The following is a 15,989-nucleotide window of genomic DNA, read 5'->3' as shown; positions in this document are numbered from 1 at the left end:
TTTAAATAAAATAGGATAATAAGATTGTAAGACTGTATTTTTTGTGCCAAAATTTAACTGACACTGTTATGACTCCATATTCTTTAACCTAAAGGATTAGCAGCCACAATGGTAATACTTTATTGTGTTATCCTTGATATTTATGTGTTTGATTTAATGTCTTCTGTTTCAAAATGGCAAATAACTCAAACTAAAACAAACCGCTGTAACTTTATCACAAACCAAACTGACAAAAATCAGAATGAAGAGTGAGAAGAATAATAAATCTTTATCATAGATGTTTTGTTTCAGCAGGTTTTTTGCCTTATTTGGCACCAAAAAGGATTCTGATAATCTTAAGAGCCATTTTTTAGTGTTAATGTTTTTAAAGTTTTATAAGTGGAGCATCTCTCTAACTGATCCATTCCCACTCTGCAAGACATATAGGAAACTGGTTCAACTGGAGATTAGAATACAATTAAAATACTAAAAATACTTTGTAATGAATATACCAGTAATACATAAATATTTAAGTAATTCATTGGCACAGATAGGTCCCAGCAGTAATACCCAGGCTTCATCTCAGGACTATGATGATCATGTCTGATAATCTGGGAAATCCTGGAGTGAAGTTCTTGTTCAGGAGTGATGTCCTATCATCCTCATCCTCATCATCCAGCTTGGTCCAAATCCTTTAGAGGCAAAGCCAACATCCAAAACAAAACCTGAATCAAGAGAAGTTTATTTATCTGTTCTTAAATTTTTATGTTTATTTTTATAAGGATGAGTGCTGTCTGTAGCCACAAACCACAGCAGTTACAACACCGAACACAAACAACACACACAAATCTTCTTCTTCTCCTTCTTCACTTCAAGAGTCAGATCATCTCTTCGTGTTTCAAATCTGTAATCTCAAACCCGAATTCAGTGAATAAAAAGTCTCAAAATCTAATCTAATAAATTACACATCAGACTTTTTTTTTTTTTTTACTGTAAAATGTTTATTTCAAGCATCTTACAGCAGCTGTAACATGTTTAGTTTATGTCTGCGCTGTATTTTAGTTTTCACAGTTTTGAAGGAGACGAAAACTTTCTCAGACATTTCTGATGATTATCCAAACAGTCACAGACACACAGAAACCTCCTCATTTAAAACATATTTAGTCTGATTTTGTGTGATGCTTTGCCACAAAATCAAATGAATACATTTAACTGAAAAACAGATGCTCCAGCCTGAAATACAAGACTTTCTCCTTTCATTCAAAATCAAGCTGGAGTCACACTGGACTGCTAGATGTCAGCACTGTTCACGTTGCTGACAGATTATCTCACTTTCTTTTCCTCAACATTCCTTCTGAGCCATAAGATCTGTTTATTTTGTAACTATAGCTGCACAGAATCGTGTCTCATGTTTTCCCTACTTTCCTTGCAGATTCTGACTTCCTTTTATCCGCAGCCAAGCTGGAATCACACTCAGCTTCTATTTCTCAGCATTTGCAGCACGGGACACAGTCGAGGAGCAGCCCTCTCACTTCAGCCATGAAGTGCACGGATTAGCCCCCTCCCTCCCCTCAAAAAAAAAACCAAAAAAACTCCAAGGATGACAGGAAATGTGGATGGAGTTTTCCACATCAAACAGCAGGCTGAGGAATGAGTGTTTGTGTATTGTGAAAGAAGGGGCGAGGATGTAGGTGAGGGAGAGGAGGGCAGAGCGTCATTCACACCCGAGTGTCGATCCTGATTTCTTAGAGAGGAGTGTGGACACAGAAGGCCAGCGTTTTCTTCTGTGTGCACACCTGAGTTTGTGAGGTATAAACTGAAGCATTCAGAGAAGGACAGTTTGTGTATTGTTGGAGAGTTTAGGAAGACAGTTTGGGCTGCAGAGCAGTGCCAGAGGTTTAAAACGAGACGAAGAGGGTGTCTGTAATCCCAAGAAATGTGTGGGAAGAAAAGGTGAAATGTCCTAAAATATGTTGTTATATTTATATTTTGTTTAACTTCTGACATTTTAGTTTTGATTTGCTGTTTTTTTTAAGTAGAATAAATTCAAATTGCAAAGATGTTTCTCATTAAAGCTCAGACAAAAACGCCTATTTAAAAATCAAATTGCATAATTGGTTAAACAGTAAGTGAAAATAACAGTATGTTGTCTTTAGCAACCGTTATTATTGTTTTCTCTCTCACATTAATAGATGGGAGACAAATCAAAGGAAAAAACAACATAAAGTCTCTTGAGGTGTTTGGCCAACATGAGCCTCCAGAACAGCTTCAGTGCTGCTGCAGACTCTCAAAAAGAGGGAAAAACACAATTTATCAAAAAGATATTTGCTCATTTGGTGTTTTGATGATGATGTAGAGAGAGACTGTTTAACATGCTGCTCCCATAAATGTGCAGTTTTGTTGAGATCTGGTGACTGTAAAGGTCTTAGTGTATGATTCACATCAGTTGTGTCCTATGTGGAAGCTTTTGTTCTTCCACTCATTTATTTTATGTAATGTTTATTTGTATAGGGAAAAGTATTCAGCATGAACTAAAGCCACGTACCACAGCATTGATAACCTATGTTAGTTTGCAATGCTCGTCTCTAGACGGGCCTTTAAATACATAAAACTCAAACAAAACAGCACAAAACACAAACAATTTACAAACTACGATACAGTAAAAATATCATAAAATGACACGCTACACTCATGACTACATGACTGATCCCTCTTTAAAAACTGTTTCAGTTACATCATTTATTTATTTTTACTTTAATACAACACCAATCTGTGCATTCAGCCTCGCTATACTCTGCCTGTAATATCTTCATTATGAAGAAGAAAATCATCAAAATAGGCTGATCTTATTCTTATAAAATATAGGAAATCCAAGATCTAAACTAATTGAGTTTGGTATCAACTGTAGCAAAAGTAGGATTATATATAACGCTAATAATCTGCTTTCATATGGCAGATAAAGTATTTCCTGTAAGGCTTTGTTGAGCCTCATTTACTTAGTTGATATTTGCTTTAAAAGGCGGACTAGCATGAGGAGAAAAAATCTTATTATTACATTAAACTAAAGTTGATTTTAATGGACTTTGAAGGTAAATAACACAACTGTTTACAACGGAAAGTTTATAAAGTATTTCTAAGACAAAAATAAGACTTGGTGATATTATATCAGTCCATTATAACAAGCTGTTTTACCTTTATTTATAACTGACATCAAAAAATAGATAGCTAGATAGATAGATAGATAGATAGATGTTTGACTACAATAACACTGACTTTAATTAATATTTTAGCACCAAAAATGTATTTATATTGAGTCATTGTGGTCCAAGCTTCTATTCTTTTGTTGCTGCAACTATATTTATTAAATGGTGTAATACCGCCACCTTGTGACTTTGCTCTCTTACTTTTGCCAACATGGCAGAGCTGATTTTATATATGTCGTTAGAATAAAAACCTAAAATATATAATGATATCACAAATAATACAATTTACGCTTTAAAAATGTCAAACATCACATGCTACCTCAGATTTAAATGACATAACTATAAACATTTACCACACCCCGTTTGACAGAATGACTGTTCAGTGTTCAGGGTCACAGAGGTCAGAGGCGTCACTCTGCTCCGGTAGAGTCATGTGACCCGGTTTCGGAAGCCCATCAGTTTTTGGTATCGACATATTGTTGTCTTAATGCAAGTCATGTGACGGCCAGCAGTAGTTTGAGTTGTGATTTTAATGGTGCATTGTTCATGGGAGCAGGAGTCAACGCGTAATACTTCGCTGCTAATTTGAGCCAATCATCGAGGTTAATGACTCAATGAGCTCCAAAAGCTGCCCTGATATCACGTGGTCTCCGTATGACCCTGTATTAGAAAACCTGAAGGGGAGACTATCTATCATTTCATAAAAGTTATTAGAAATAACCATTAAAATACATAAATAAAAAGGCCTAATGTTGCAGAATAATGTTCATACCTTTCTTCAGCTTTCAGTTTTCCGTGACTGCGTTATGTTTGTAAAAAAATTAAATTGTAATGGGCCCTTACTACCGTGTGTCTGGCACTATGCTGGGAACCGGCTGTGCATTGGACTGTGCGTTATCCGGTGTTTTGATGTCTCGATCGGTGGAAACGCAGCCGACCAGGAAGGAGAAAAAGTAGCCCGATTTGTCACCTCGACACATTATAGCTGACTGAAGCCTCACACTCCGGCAGCTTCTTCAATACACTTCCACCATACACACACACACACACACACACACACACACACACACACACAGGGGTTTTTTCTCCTCTTCTGATGCGCTCCAGGAGGCAGAGAGCTATGGAGGAGAGGATGTGCCACAGACTGAAGCCACCGAGCTGCATAAGTGTCAAAAGAAGAAGAAACAAGCCTGGACCCTCGAGTCCAAACGTAATCTGGAGGTTTATATAATGATAATAAGCGAATATAGTCTGAAAATCAAATAATTTCGTCTCAATTATCTACTGTATAGACCTAATGGAGCGTAGACATTAAATAACTGATATCTTGACATTTTTATTCAATTCCCCCCACAAACTAAATTGGTTTAAGTATTTTGGTAAATGTTTTAGAATACAAATCATCTAGATTCTAACTCTCGCAGGTTAGGACAAGCCCAGTCTCAGGTAAATGGGCGCGTTAATGGGTCATCAGGGATCAAACAGACACCTATTAGCCGGGCAGTCGTTAAGAGGTGTTTGACACATCAAAGGCACGCGTTTGACAATATCCAAGAAAGGTGGAGTGCAGTAAGGGGGGTCGTTTAGTGTCTGTCAAGCAAAGTATAAAAACCTCCAGCAGACTCCTGCTTGTTCACCAGTGTGGACGTAAGAGACGCATCTCGGACAGACAGACCTGAAGAAAACTGAACTAAAATAATGGCTTTCGGGTTGGATTTTATTGGCAGTAATGTTTCTGAGATTAACACGTTTTACTCGGGACATTACTGGTCCGCTCCGTGCCTGGATATGAACAATAACGACGATATTTACGCACAGGACGCAAGCAGAGGTGAGTGACTGAATTCTTTAATTTGCAGGAGATTTTTACTCAGGAACAGAAATAACAACATACTGTGCCACCTTCCATTTTGGTTGCTTAATTAATTTGCGATTTTATAACCTAGAATTTGTGAATTTAATTCCCTTGAGTGCACCATCTTTATAACTCATCCTGTACTCAATTTCCAAATTTTGCTCCTCTGTATTCACTGTGTGTTAAAGAAGCTGAATACAGATCAATAATCACGTTTGTCTTCTCCCTTTAGTCCATCAGGATGCTCCTCATAGGACGCGCCGGGACACCCTGCGTCGCCGGAAGCGCACTACTTTCAGCAAGGCGCAGCTGAGCGAACTGGAGAGGGTCTTCTCTGTCACACAGTACCCGGACATTAAGATGAAGGAGTCCCTCGCCTCTATAACTGGTCTACCAGAGTCTAAAATCCAGGTATGACATGCACCTCGCAGGTTTAGCAGGTTTGGAAAATGCCTCAGTGTTGCGTAAAGACTAACCATGATTGATTCTTTCAACAGGTCTGGTTTCAGAATCGACGCGCACGCTACTTCAAGAGCAAGAAATCAACCAGAGAGGTCCCCAAAGCCTCCCTGGACTACTTTCATTCTCAGTTCACCTACTCTCCAACTAGTCCACCATTCCTCCAGCTGGCTCCAGCTTTCCCCCCTACTCCAAGCCCCCCGTCTCCACCAGGCTACCCCGCTCCAAGTTTACCCCAGTCCACCAGACTCTCCACCATCCTGGGGAGCCAGGCCACTGCCGTGTCCCTGCCGTCACCCACGTCCCCTGCCACCGCCGACCAGGCTCCATCCTGCTCCCCGCACGGTTTCCCAGGAGTCCCCCAAGACTGCTACTACCAAACCCCAGACTTCACTGGTTGCTGCCAGGATGCGTTTCATCCCAGCGGGTTCAGTGAGTGGGATGTAACGGAGGAGTTTGAGGCTTTCCTCGGGGATAGACAGGGGTCTCAGCCTGTGGGTAGCCACTGTGCTGCAGTTGGTCACACAGCAGCACCAAAGGAGGGCGTCCAGGATCAGCTGGACCACCAGGGCTTCTCCAGCATGAGCGAGACCATGGACGACCTGTCCGACCTGTGCTTTCACGACCTGGACGACTTCAATCTCTCAGAATTGGAAATTTCTGCGGCAATGATTGATTATCTGTTGGGTTAACTGATAAAACAAGAGAGGTATTTGGACGAAAATGGCATATTTAAGACTGTGGAGGGTTAGTGTAAATAGGCTTTGCAAGTATTTATGGTGAGAATGTCACGTGTTCTCATGTGAGTTAAATGTAGGCTAATAGAACTATTCAGATATATTATTTACATATTGTATTACATGAACATTACAAATAAAACAGACTTTATTGTATACGCTAATGTTGTGCTGTATTCATTCATATAGTCTGCTGCCCCATTTGTCGTCACGTGGCGCCGTGGCTTAGTTGGTTAAAGCGCCTGTCTAGTAAACAGGAGATCCTGGGTTCGAATCCCAGCGGTGCCTTTTTCTTGCTAGTTCAATGTATAACTGGTTACCGCACTACATGGACACATATGAGTAGATTTTAACACCTATAACTTGTAATATTTAAATGTGGTGACGTTAAACTGCTGCCATTACGGAAAATATTCGTTACACTGGACAAGCGATTTCGCTACAGATACACAGCGTTTTATATAGCGACAGTTACGCTGGTTATAGTCGTACAGATGTAGGATAATAATAGTGAAACGCGGTAACGTTAAGATGTTACGTTTTTACACGGTTAAGAAAGTAAAAGTGGTTGCCATGACACTCACAGGCAGCTGATGACGTGTCGTTCTTTTTTCGACATTTTACATTCGATTTCGAACGTGGATCGTCCAATCACAGCTGGTTTTCGACAGTGCTAGGCAACAACAATGAAGCAGTAGCAAAATGTTCATCTGCTGAGCAAGTATTTATGAGACAGGTGTGTTCGCTAAACGGTGAGACTCAATGAAATGAATTTAAAGATAAAAAAGCAACACTTCTGAGCAGTGGTGGGAAGTAAGTACATTTACTCAAGTACTGTAGGCTACTTGAGTCCAATTTTGAGGTCTGTGTACGTATACCTGAGTATTTCGATGTGATGCTACTTTATACTTCTACTCCACTACATTTCAGAGGGAAACATCGTACTTTCTACTCCACAGAATTTATTTGACAGCTTTAGTTACTTTTCAGATGAAGATTTGACACAATGTACAATATAACAAGCTTTTAAAATACAACACGTTGTTAAAGATGAAACCAGTTGTTTCCAACCTTTTTGTTTTTTGACGTCTTACAAAAAGCAGTGTGTGGTCGGGGTCACATTTCAGATGTCTGTGAGTTGTCGACAGCTCCACCAAATGGTTTCATTTCAATAAATGTTCAAATGATCCAGTATTTCACCAAAAATCAAAGATTAGAGAAAAAGTCCAAAAACTGAAAACAGATTTGTGTATCAGAACTTTGTTTTTTCTCCTTTCCTCTGCCATTAATCATCTCACGACCTCTGAGACTTATCTAGTGACCCTTTGGAGGGGCCGCACCCCTAGGTTGGGAAGCACTGGACTAAACCAGCTAACTGTATATAAAGTAGTTGAAACTAGCTCCAACTCCAGCGGCTACAACAGTAACATGCTGCTTACACACTGATTCTTCAGTATTAATAATCTAATGATGTCATATATAATAATATATCAGTCAGAGGAACCAAACCACTACTTTTACTGCAATACTTCAAGTACATTTTACTGCTAATACTTATGTACTTTTACTTAAGTAGGATTTTTCATGCATTTACCTATAATGGAGTATTTTTACATTGCTGTATTGGTACTTTTACTTAAGTAAAGGATCTGCATACTTCTTCCACCACTGCTGGTGAGAAAAAAACTAAAAGCTTAAAATGTCAAAACAAACAACTCATATGGAATCAAAACAAAACACAGCAAAGTGACAAGCAACTTAAGACATGCAAAATGAAACAGAACTAAACAAAGGAAAGTATCATTAAGCCTAAACTTTGGTGTTTATGGCAAAATTAGTTTATCGTGGATATGTTCCCACTGGGTCCAAAGAGAAAGATATCTGAAGGTCAAAATGTCCTATAACTGAGTATATCATGGCAGGTTTTATGTGCTACACAATTAAAAGCTTCACCCACTTAAAAGATCATAGCTTGTATGTTACTTTTGCATGAGTGCAAACAGAACACAGTAATAAAATGATATACACATGGTGCTTTTATTTGCTGTAGATGTGTGGAGCAGGCCAGTTTGAATAGCAACTTTTGTCCAGCAGGGGGTGCACCCCTCCCAGAGAACAGACTGAAGCGATAACAGGGTCTACTCAAGGATGATGTTTAGAATATTTAACAGAAATTCTCATTTATTCCTCAAAAGAAATATACTCATTTCCTTTTCTTCATTAATTTCTGTTATTCTTGCTGTCCTAATCACACATTTTAATGACTTTGCTTCTCATCTTCATGTGCTGTTTACCTTGTGTTCATTCTCAGCATATCCATACTGTATCAGCATAGTTTTCCTTTCCCTCTCTTCAAGCTGATCTCCAGTCTCCCTCCTAAAGACCAATAATTAAGTAATTCAGGCTCATCTACTAACTGAGCTGTATGAGTCGATAATATTGCCAGTAAGAATTCAGCCTGAATTTTACTCAAACTTGAAGACTTTTGATTGCAGAAATGCTTAACACACAACTATCTCAAAGTTGATAAACAGATAAAGAAACTGAATGATCTACAGCCACATGAAAAAGGGGTAAAGAATCCAGCAGTACTTGTAGTCTTGAGAGCAACTTTATCATGAGACCAACATGTTTCTCTTTGTGACCTTCATCAGGGTCTGAGTACAACACACTACACAGAAAGTGCTGCTGGAGCCCTGACCCCTTCAGACTTCTTTCCTTCTTCATGCACCTTTGAAGATGGTGAAGTTGTGCCAGACATCCCTACTCTGCTTGGGCTCCATGAAAAAGATGATAAAGATCAAGGCAGTGCCAGAATAAAGGCCACAATCTGACCTAAATTAAGGTTGACGCTGTGTAGGACCTTTTAACTTGTCAGGCTCAGTGTTGTCAGACATATCAGCCTAAGTTTTTTTCTCTACAGTCTAAGCTGTATTTAGACTCAACTTTTTGCACCAATTTAAACCCAGTTGTTTGCATGTAAGTATCAGCATGTGTTTAAAGGACCAGTGTGTAGAATTTAGTGGCATCTAGTGGTGAAGTAGCAGATTGCAACCAACTGACCATCCCTCCCTCTCCTCTTCCAAGCGTGTAGAAGAACCTCCGATAGTCTTGAAACTCATGAAAGATGCTAAAGGCTTTCTCTAGAGTCAGTGTTTGGTTTGTCCGTTCTGGGCTAATGTAGAAACAGCCTGGAAGAGGACCTGCTCACTATATAGATATAAAGGGCTCATTTTAAGGTAACGGAAACACAACAATTCTTATTTTCGGGTGATTATACACCAATTAAAACATACTTATGAGTATTATATTTCATTTCTGCCAAGTCTGTTCTGCTAAATCTTACACACTGGTCCTTTAACAACCTTTAAATGGGAATACTTAAGTTTTCCATGCAACGTTTAGCATGTTAGAATGCTAGCCTTAGCATGTTAACGTTACCATGTCTAAGCATGTTGGCAAAATTTTACAAAAATCCATCAAATCATTGTCAAACCTGACATTTCAAACTGGACCAAAGTATTGGACAGACTAACTATTCAGTGACTGACTGACACTGTCATCTATAGCATGCTAGTGTGGTTTTATGCATTTGAAATTATTCTATGAATGATACAAGTTTCAGAGGACGTTTTTCAGTGCAATAGTCTTCTGTTCTTGAAGGGATGCACATGAATACATGGACCAAAATGCTCAGAAGCAATTGTGTACATGTGCAGTTTTGTGTGACAACACTGACTTGTCTATCAGCAACATTTGTGAGAACAAATTTGAACTTTAGATGCTGAAATAAGAACATTTTTGTGAGGACGTGCTGTCTTCACTTTCAGTTGCTGATACAAGATGTTTATAGTTAGCGTCAGGATTTAGTTTAGGTTAAGGTTGGGGGAGGTTGAGGTTTGTGTTGTGATGTGATGATTAAGACTAGGATTAATCTGTTAGGTATGGAGTGTGTGTGAGGCCTGTACCATTTGGATAAGTAAAATATTAGAGGAATGAGACACTGACGAAACTGAAATGTCAAGTTTATTATTATTAAATCATGCGGAATTTCAGCCTAATAACCTAAATATACAGAAGACATGCTTGGTATTAATCATGTGTTGAATGCTTTAACAACAAAAACACCAGGAACTAGTTGTATTATAAGTTCATATTCTAATTACTTAAAGACTCGTCATAAAGAGGTGAGCAAAATTTATCTGCGTTTACTCAGAACCGCCGACTCACAGAGGTTGTCTATCTTTTCTCTGCTTGTGATGCATCAGGTGTCTCTTCATGCTCGCAGCCAAGCCAGTACTTCGCAATGGATCGTGGGTAAGCAGGTTTGGCAGAGTCCACGCGTTTCGTCTGCAAATCCACTTTGTAGTATTTATCTGCCGCCATAAAAAGAAAAGAAACAGACAAACCAAAAAGGTGTTAAAGGAGGAAGCTTAAACAGAATCGTCTTCATTCTTGTAATTTTAATTTAGGTTCAGTTTTTTGTTTTGTTTCATAACGTGAGTCTGACTTAAAGATAACGAATAACTCAGTGTATTCATACCTCTCTTGAAAAAGTACACATTTTGAACAGGAGTTCTCTTGTAATCCGGTGTGGTGGTCTCGACAGTCAAGTCGCTGTAGTCGCTGTAGTCACCGTAGTCACCGTAGTCAATCCAATCATCATAACCCCACAAATCAAACAACAAAAAGCGTTTGTTCCTTCCCTTCTGTCCACGCTTCTTGCTGGGCCTCTTTCGCCTCTGAATTCTCCGACTCTTCGATTGCAGAGGAGTTGGTTGCGTGGGCTTGGGACTGATGTAGACTCGTCCCACCATGGCCGCATCTACAGGGGGCCTGATGCCCACCCAGTCCCTGCTGGTCAAACGAGCACCTGTGTGGTCACTGCTGTCTGAATGAGGAAGGAAAGAAGTAGAATAAGAGACTCATTAACTGTGTGTCAGTGCTTCTCATGCAGATTGTGTGAAAAAAAAGAAATAAGTGATTAGAGAGGCACACAAGTGAACACACACAAACACAGCTGAGCCTTACAGGAGTCTCCAAAGAGTTCTGTGAAGAAATCCTCCCATGTCTGATCACAGAAGAGGTCTGTGTATCGTGTGAACAGCACAGACGGTGAGGATCTGCTCATGCGGACACATTCCTCATGGGAAGGCTGGTGCTTGAACTCATACTGGTAATAATTGTTCCCTGAAATAAGACACAAACATATCAGCTTTTTTTTTTTGTTGAACATTTTGACATCAAAAAGCACGAAAACCACAGAAGAAAATGAAACTAATGATGGATCAGTTTCATTTAGCTGCATCAGTTTTAGGGTGCTGGTGTTGTGCGTGTTGGCTCACTGTCACACTGTCTAATGCTGCATTCATGTACTCCTCGGATGGTCCCTTTTCCTGAGTTGGGAAGTCGTTCTTCCGACTTCGGTGTGTTCTTGAGCTTTTAAGTCATAATGTGGAAACAACATGGACACTACAAAGACAATGTGTTGTAGTTTGTCCCAGACTTGTTGCTGCACCAGTATAGTCCCTAAAAACACTAAAACGTTGCTTTACCTGACTTGTTATCAGGGTTAATGCTAATGAATAACTTGTCTAACTGATATAGGTCTACATGGACAGACACTAACTGTCACAACCTAATACCATATTACAAATTACATGTGAGAAAAACACTGATATGCAATACGTAAATTAGTAAAACGTTTCTTGCCATCAACCAAACATTTACTTGTGTTGGCCATGTTTCTGCGTATATGACGTCAACTTTGGTAAGTCGTGTACCAAAATTTTCGACAACTTTCTGAGTTGTTGTTCCGACTTGAGGGGTCGTTCATGTGAATTTTCTCAGTCGGGAACTAATTTTTCTGTTTATTCCAACACCACATGACCGCCATAGTAGTTTACTGGGACACTTGAGGAGAACAGAGCCATCATTAATATTATTAGTGACACCTGTGCTTTTCCAACTGTGACAAGTGAACCTATCATTTATTGGGTCAAAAGGGCTGCTATGAAAAAGGTCTATAGAGATAAAAACTTAAACCATTTATTTTCATCAGATTTTTATAAAAAACAGTTTTGCCCACCAGGTTTTTCTGACTACTCCTTGTTAAAATTTGTTTTTATTCATGCTCCATGTCAAAAAACTATATGTATCCTCATATAGTTCTTTGGCTTCACTTTTCTCAGTATGAAATGCTGAATGATGAGTTAAGGAAATGCCACTCTAGAGCAGAGGGTTTCCAACCTTGGAGTCGAGACCCTCCAAGGAATCACTGAACAAATCTGAGCGGCCGTGAGATGATTAATGAGAAAACAAGAAGAGTTTAAACTATTCAAATAAAACAATCCGAGAATGAAACAACCGTCTTTGGTTAAACTGCCTGTAATTGATACACATGTGCAAGTTATTTCATTTTAAAGGGTCATGATCCAAACACGGTTAGAAAACGCTGCTTTACAGTGCTGCATTCATTCATTCTTGGACTTTAGTTGCTTATTTCTTCTCAGTAACATGATCAAAACTCATCACAGTCTGCACTGTGCAGAAGGTCCTTTTAAATAGTGAAAAATATTACACATCACAACAAAAATACCTTTAAAAAAGTAAACTTTCTCTTTGCCCAGGTGGCTTGGTGCTGGTACAGCAAATGCAGCAGTAATGTCGTCTGGTATGCCATCAAAGCCGACTGAAATGTCCCGCGGATAGTTCTCATCCAAGACATCGCCCTCAAACCTCCAGTACTTGTTCCCCTAAAAGAGAGTAACCCCAAAAACCCAAAGCAGTGAGGTTTGATGTAATTATTGATCCTGATTCAGTCATTTCATTAACCAATAAAAATGACAAGTTTTGGATTTGGATTACTCCTCCCATGTAGTGTTAAGGTAGTCAGAATACACTGAATCTCCACATCTCTACAGCTTGATAAAAACACTCACTGTTCCCAGACTTAAGGGAGATAGAAATGACAACCTTAAAGATGTAGGCTTTTCCCTGGCAGTTGATGCGTGTGAATGCAGCGTCGATGGGGCCAGAGATTCCCCACACATCCTCAATGAGTTTGGGGTAACCAGGAAGTACGGCTTTGTCATCCAGCTCAAAAAAATATTGGCCTGGAAGGAAAAAGCAGGCGATGACTGTTACAACATCAATGTTATCTCCCATAATGACAAAGTGAATCAGTATCCAGTGGTGGAAAGAAACCAGTTACATTTAGTAGGAAGTACTGTACTTAAGAATAATTTTGAGGTACTTGAACTTGACTTGAATATCTCCATGTTATGCTACTTTATACTTCCACTCCACTACATTTAGAAATATTGTACTTTATACTCCACTACATTTATTTGACAGCTTTAGTTACTTTTCAGATGAAGATTTGACACAATGGATAATATAACAATCTTTTAACCAAGGCCAAGATGAAACCAGTGGTTTCCAACCTTTTTGGCTTTTGACGTCTTACAAAAAGCAGTGTGTAGTCGGGATCACGTTTCAGATGTCTATGAGTTGTCAACAGCTCCACCAAATAGTGATTTTTCCCTCTAAACTTCTCACACAGTTTCATTTCAATAAATGTTCAAATAATCCAATATTTCACCAAAATATTGGGCCCATGAAACCATTTCCAAACACATTAGATACACTCAAAAAGATAAATAACAATCCAAAATCCAAAACCTGATAATTTGGCTTTTTTTTTTTTAAAAGATTTTGACATTTGTCAGATGGCACTTGTTGAATGTCCAGATTTACCTCTGAATGCATAGACTGATCCATTCTTCAGCTGCAGGAAAGCATCAAAAGGCCGACCGCTGCAGGGTGCTGCGTCACGGTCTACAGGTGGTGTGGGACCATGTATGGTGGTGGGTGGAGGGGGGGCTGTGGTGGTTACTGCAATTGTGTTGTAAGTCGGTTCATAAGTTGTCGGTGCCTGTGTTGATACTTGGGCTTCCTCGAAGGTGTCACCACGAGCAGCTGAAGGCAGAACAGAAGACAGTTTGATCACATGAAGATGTTTCTGATCTTTGAGTAAACCAAAAGAAGAAAATAACAGTGAATTCAAATATTTTATTCGGTGAAATGTTAATATTTATCACACTGACTTTTTTTAGGGCAGATGGTGTCAAAGTCCCCACAGCAGCTCCCGTAGTAAACACACATGGAGTCACACTGACATTTCCTCTGCGGTTCGAAGGCGCCACAGCGACCCACACAGGACTCTGTGGAGAAGCAGTTTGATTTTATCAGTGTGAAACAAGATGCACTGATATCATGCAGACATGGTCAGACTTTGCATAAATGTTTGTGTGTGTGTGTGTGTGTCTTCTTCTTTGTGATGCTGCAGTTTATGCAGCTGCTTGTCAAGACTTGCAAAAAAACCCATTAACATACACCACATATACTGAGTTATTGAAAAATACAAACACTTTAAACATGTTGAAGACAGTAAATAAATATTAGTCATTACAGTATTTAATACTCATAATAGTTTTCTTATTTTTAGATAAATGGGAAATACATGACAAATACTGTCTTTAATAATATTTTACAGTACTTATATAGTATTATTGGCATATTTTACAGTATTTTACTAATATATTAATGAGTCATTTTATATGCCATTGCACTGTGATTAGAGCTGCAATGATTAGTCGATGAATCGATTAGTTGATTGACAGAAAATTAGTTGGTAACAATTTCAATTATAGTTTTATATTTTTATTATAGTTTCGATTAATAGTCATTTTTCTGGCAAAAATGCCAAATATTCTCTGGTCCCATCTTCTCAAATGTGATGATTTGCTGCTTTGCTGCTTTTTTACTTGCTGCTCTTTGTCATATGTGACTGTAGATTAAACGTTTTTAGGTTTTGGACTGTTGGTCGGACACAACAAACAAACTGAAGACATCACTGCGGGCTCTAAGAAGATGTGAATGCCATGTTTTCAAAAATGTTTTAACAGTTTATAGACAAAATCGAGAGAATCATCAGATCAATCGATGATGAAAATAATTGTTATTTGCAACCCTAACTGTGATGTTATTATGACTCTATGTCTCTAGAGGAAAAACTGGTACTGTTTTTTTCTTTTAATATTGATTGACTACATTTGGATTCAATGTGCTTGCATAATATTTCTTGAGCTGTGGAAAAATTTAGCACAAAATATCAGTTAAAGACAATCTGGAAGACTTACCCTCTGCAGCAAAGATAACGTCCAGCAGCAGGATGAAGCCCAGCAGAACCACTGCTGGCTTCATGTCGACTCACAGAAAATATCCGACTTTTACACCACAATCTAAAGACAGAACCGTGCACTTCTCTGCCTGTTTTGTCTTGAGTTTGAGCTGAGTGGCCGACTTTGGGTGAAGCGTTGTGTACAGATGATCAATAGATAGTTTTCAGAAGCTGTTGACCTGGGATGTCTGCTTTCCTGATTGGTCAACGCTCGGCTGTGATAATCATTAAACTGTGATCTCTGCCCCAGAAACATCACCCCATCATGAACATGATCTTTCTGGCTCTTTCAGGCAAGAATTTAACCAGTGATTCCCCAAATTTAACACTCAATATCGGCTTCATTTTTTAAATTTCAAGGCAGGTAATTGGGAATAAATTATTATTTACATTGATGGCCTCTTAAAATGAATGTTTTGCAATGGGAATTTGGCTGAAATGTAATATTTACACATAGACCAGAAACTGCAAAAATGTGCTATTGTGTAATATGCTGTAATAGAAACATATGC

At 38.9% G+C, this 15,989-nt stretch overlaps 2 protein-coding genes and 1 non-coding gene across 3 annotated transcripts; 2 read left to right on the top strand and 1 right to left on the bottom strand.

Annotated features, from left to right (window-relative positions):
* Nucleotides 1–901: 901 nt before the first annotated feature.
* LOC137195022 (cone-rod homeobox protein-like) lies at nucleotides 902–6,325 on the top strand. Its single transcript, XM_067607101.1, has 3 exons — nucleotides 902–5,013; nucleotides 5,270–5,448; nucleotides 5,535–6,325. Exons 1-3 carry the CDS (start codon nucleotides 4,881–4,883, stop codon nucleotides 6,186–6,188), a joined length of 966 nt encoding a protein of 321 aa, XP_067463202.1. The 5' UTR covers nucleotides 902–4,880; the 3' UTR covers nucleotides 6,189–6,325.
* A 122-nt stretch (nucleotides 6,326–6,447) lies between these two features.
* On the top strand, nucleotides 6,448–6,521 carry trnat-agu (transfer RNA threonine (anticodon AGU)). Its single transcript has one exon. It is a non-coding gene; the product is annotated as a tRNA-Thr (tRNA).
* A 3,720-nt stretch (nucleotides 6,522–10,241) lies between these two features.
* On the bottom strand, nucleotides 10,242–15,634 carry vtnb (vitronectin b). The gene is made up of 8 exons (XM_067608367.1): nucleotides 15,437–15,634; nucleotides 14,342–14,458; nucleotides 13,992–14,213; nucleotides 13,209–13,348; nucleotides 12,832–12,988; nucleotides 11,265–11,423; nucleotides 10,777–11,124; nucleotides 10,242–10,609 (listed from the first exon to the last, which is right to left on the bottom strand). Exons 1-8 carry the CDS (start codon nucleotides 15,498–15,500, stop codon nucleotides 10,473–10,475), a joined length of 1,344 nt encoding a protein of 447 aa, XP_067464468.1. The 5' UTR covers nucleotides 15,501–15,634; the 3' UTR covers nucleotides 10,242–10,472.
* Nucleotides 15,635–15,989: the final 355 nt, after the last annotated feature.

The sequence above is a fragment of the Thunnus thynnus genome, chromosome 13 (genome assembly GCF_963924715.1).
Source record: "Thunnus thynnus chromosome 13, fThuThy2.1, whole genome shotgun sequence".
Taxonomy (NCBI): Eukaryota; Metazoa; Chordata; class Actinopteri; order Scombriformes; family Scombridae; genus Thunnus; species Thunnus thynnus.
The sequence above is the reverse complement of the archived record's forward strand: the minus strand, read 5'-3'. Positions and strand labels throughout refer to the sequence as shown.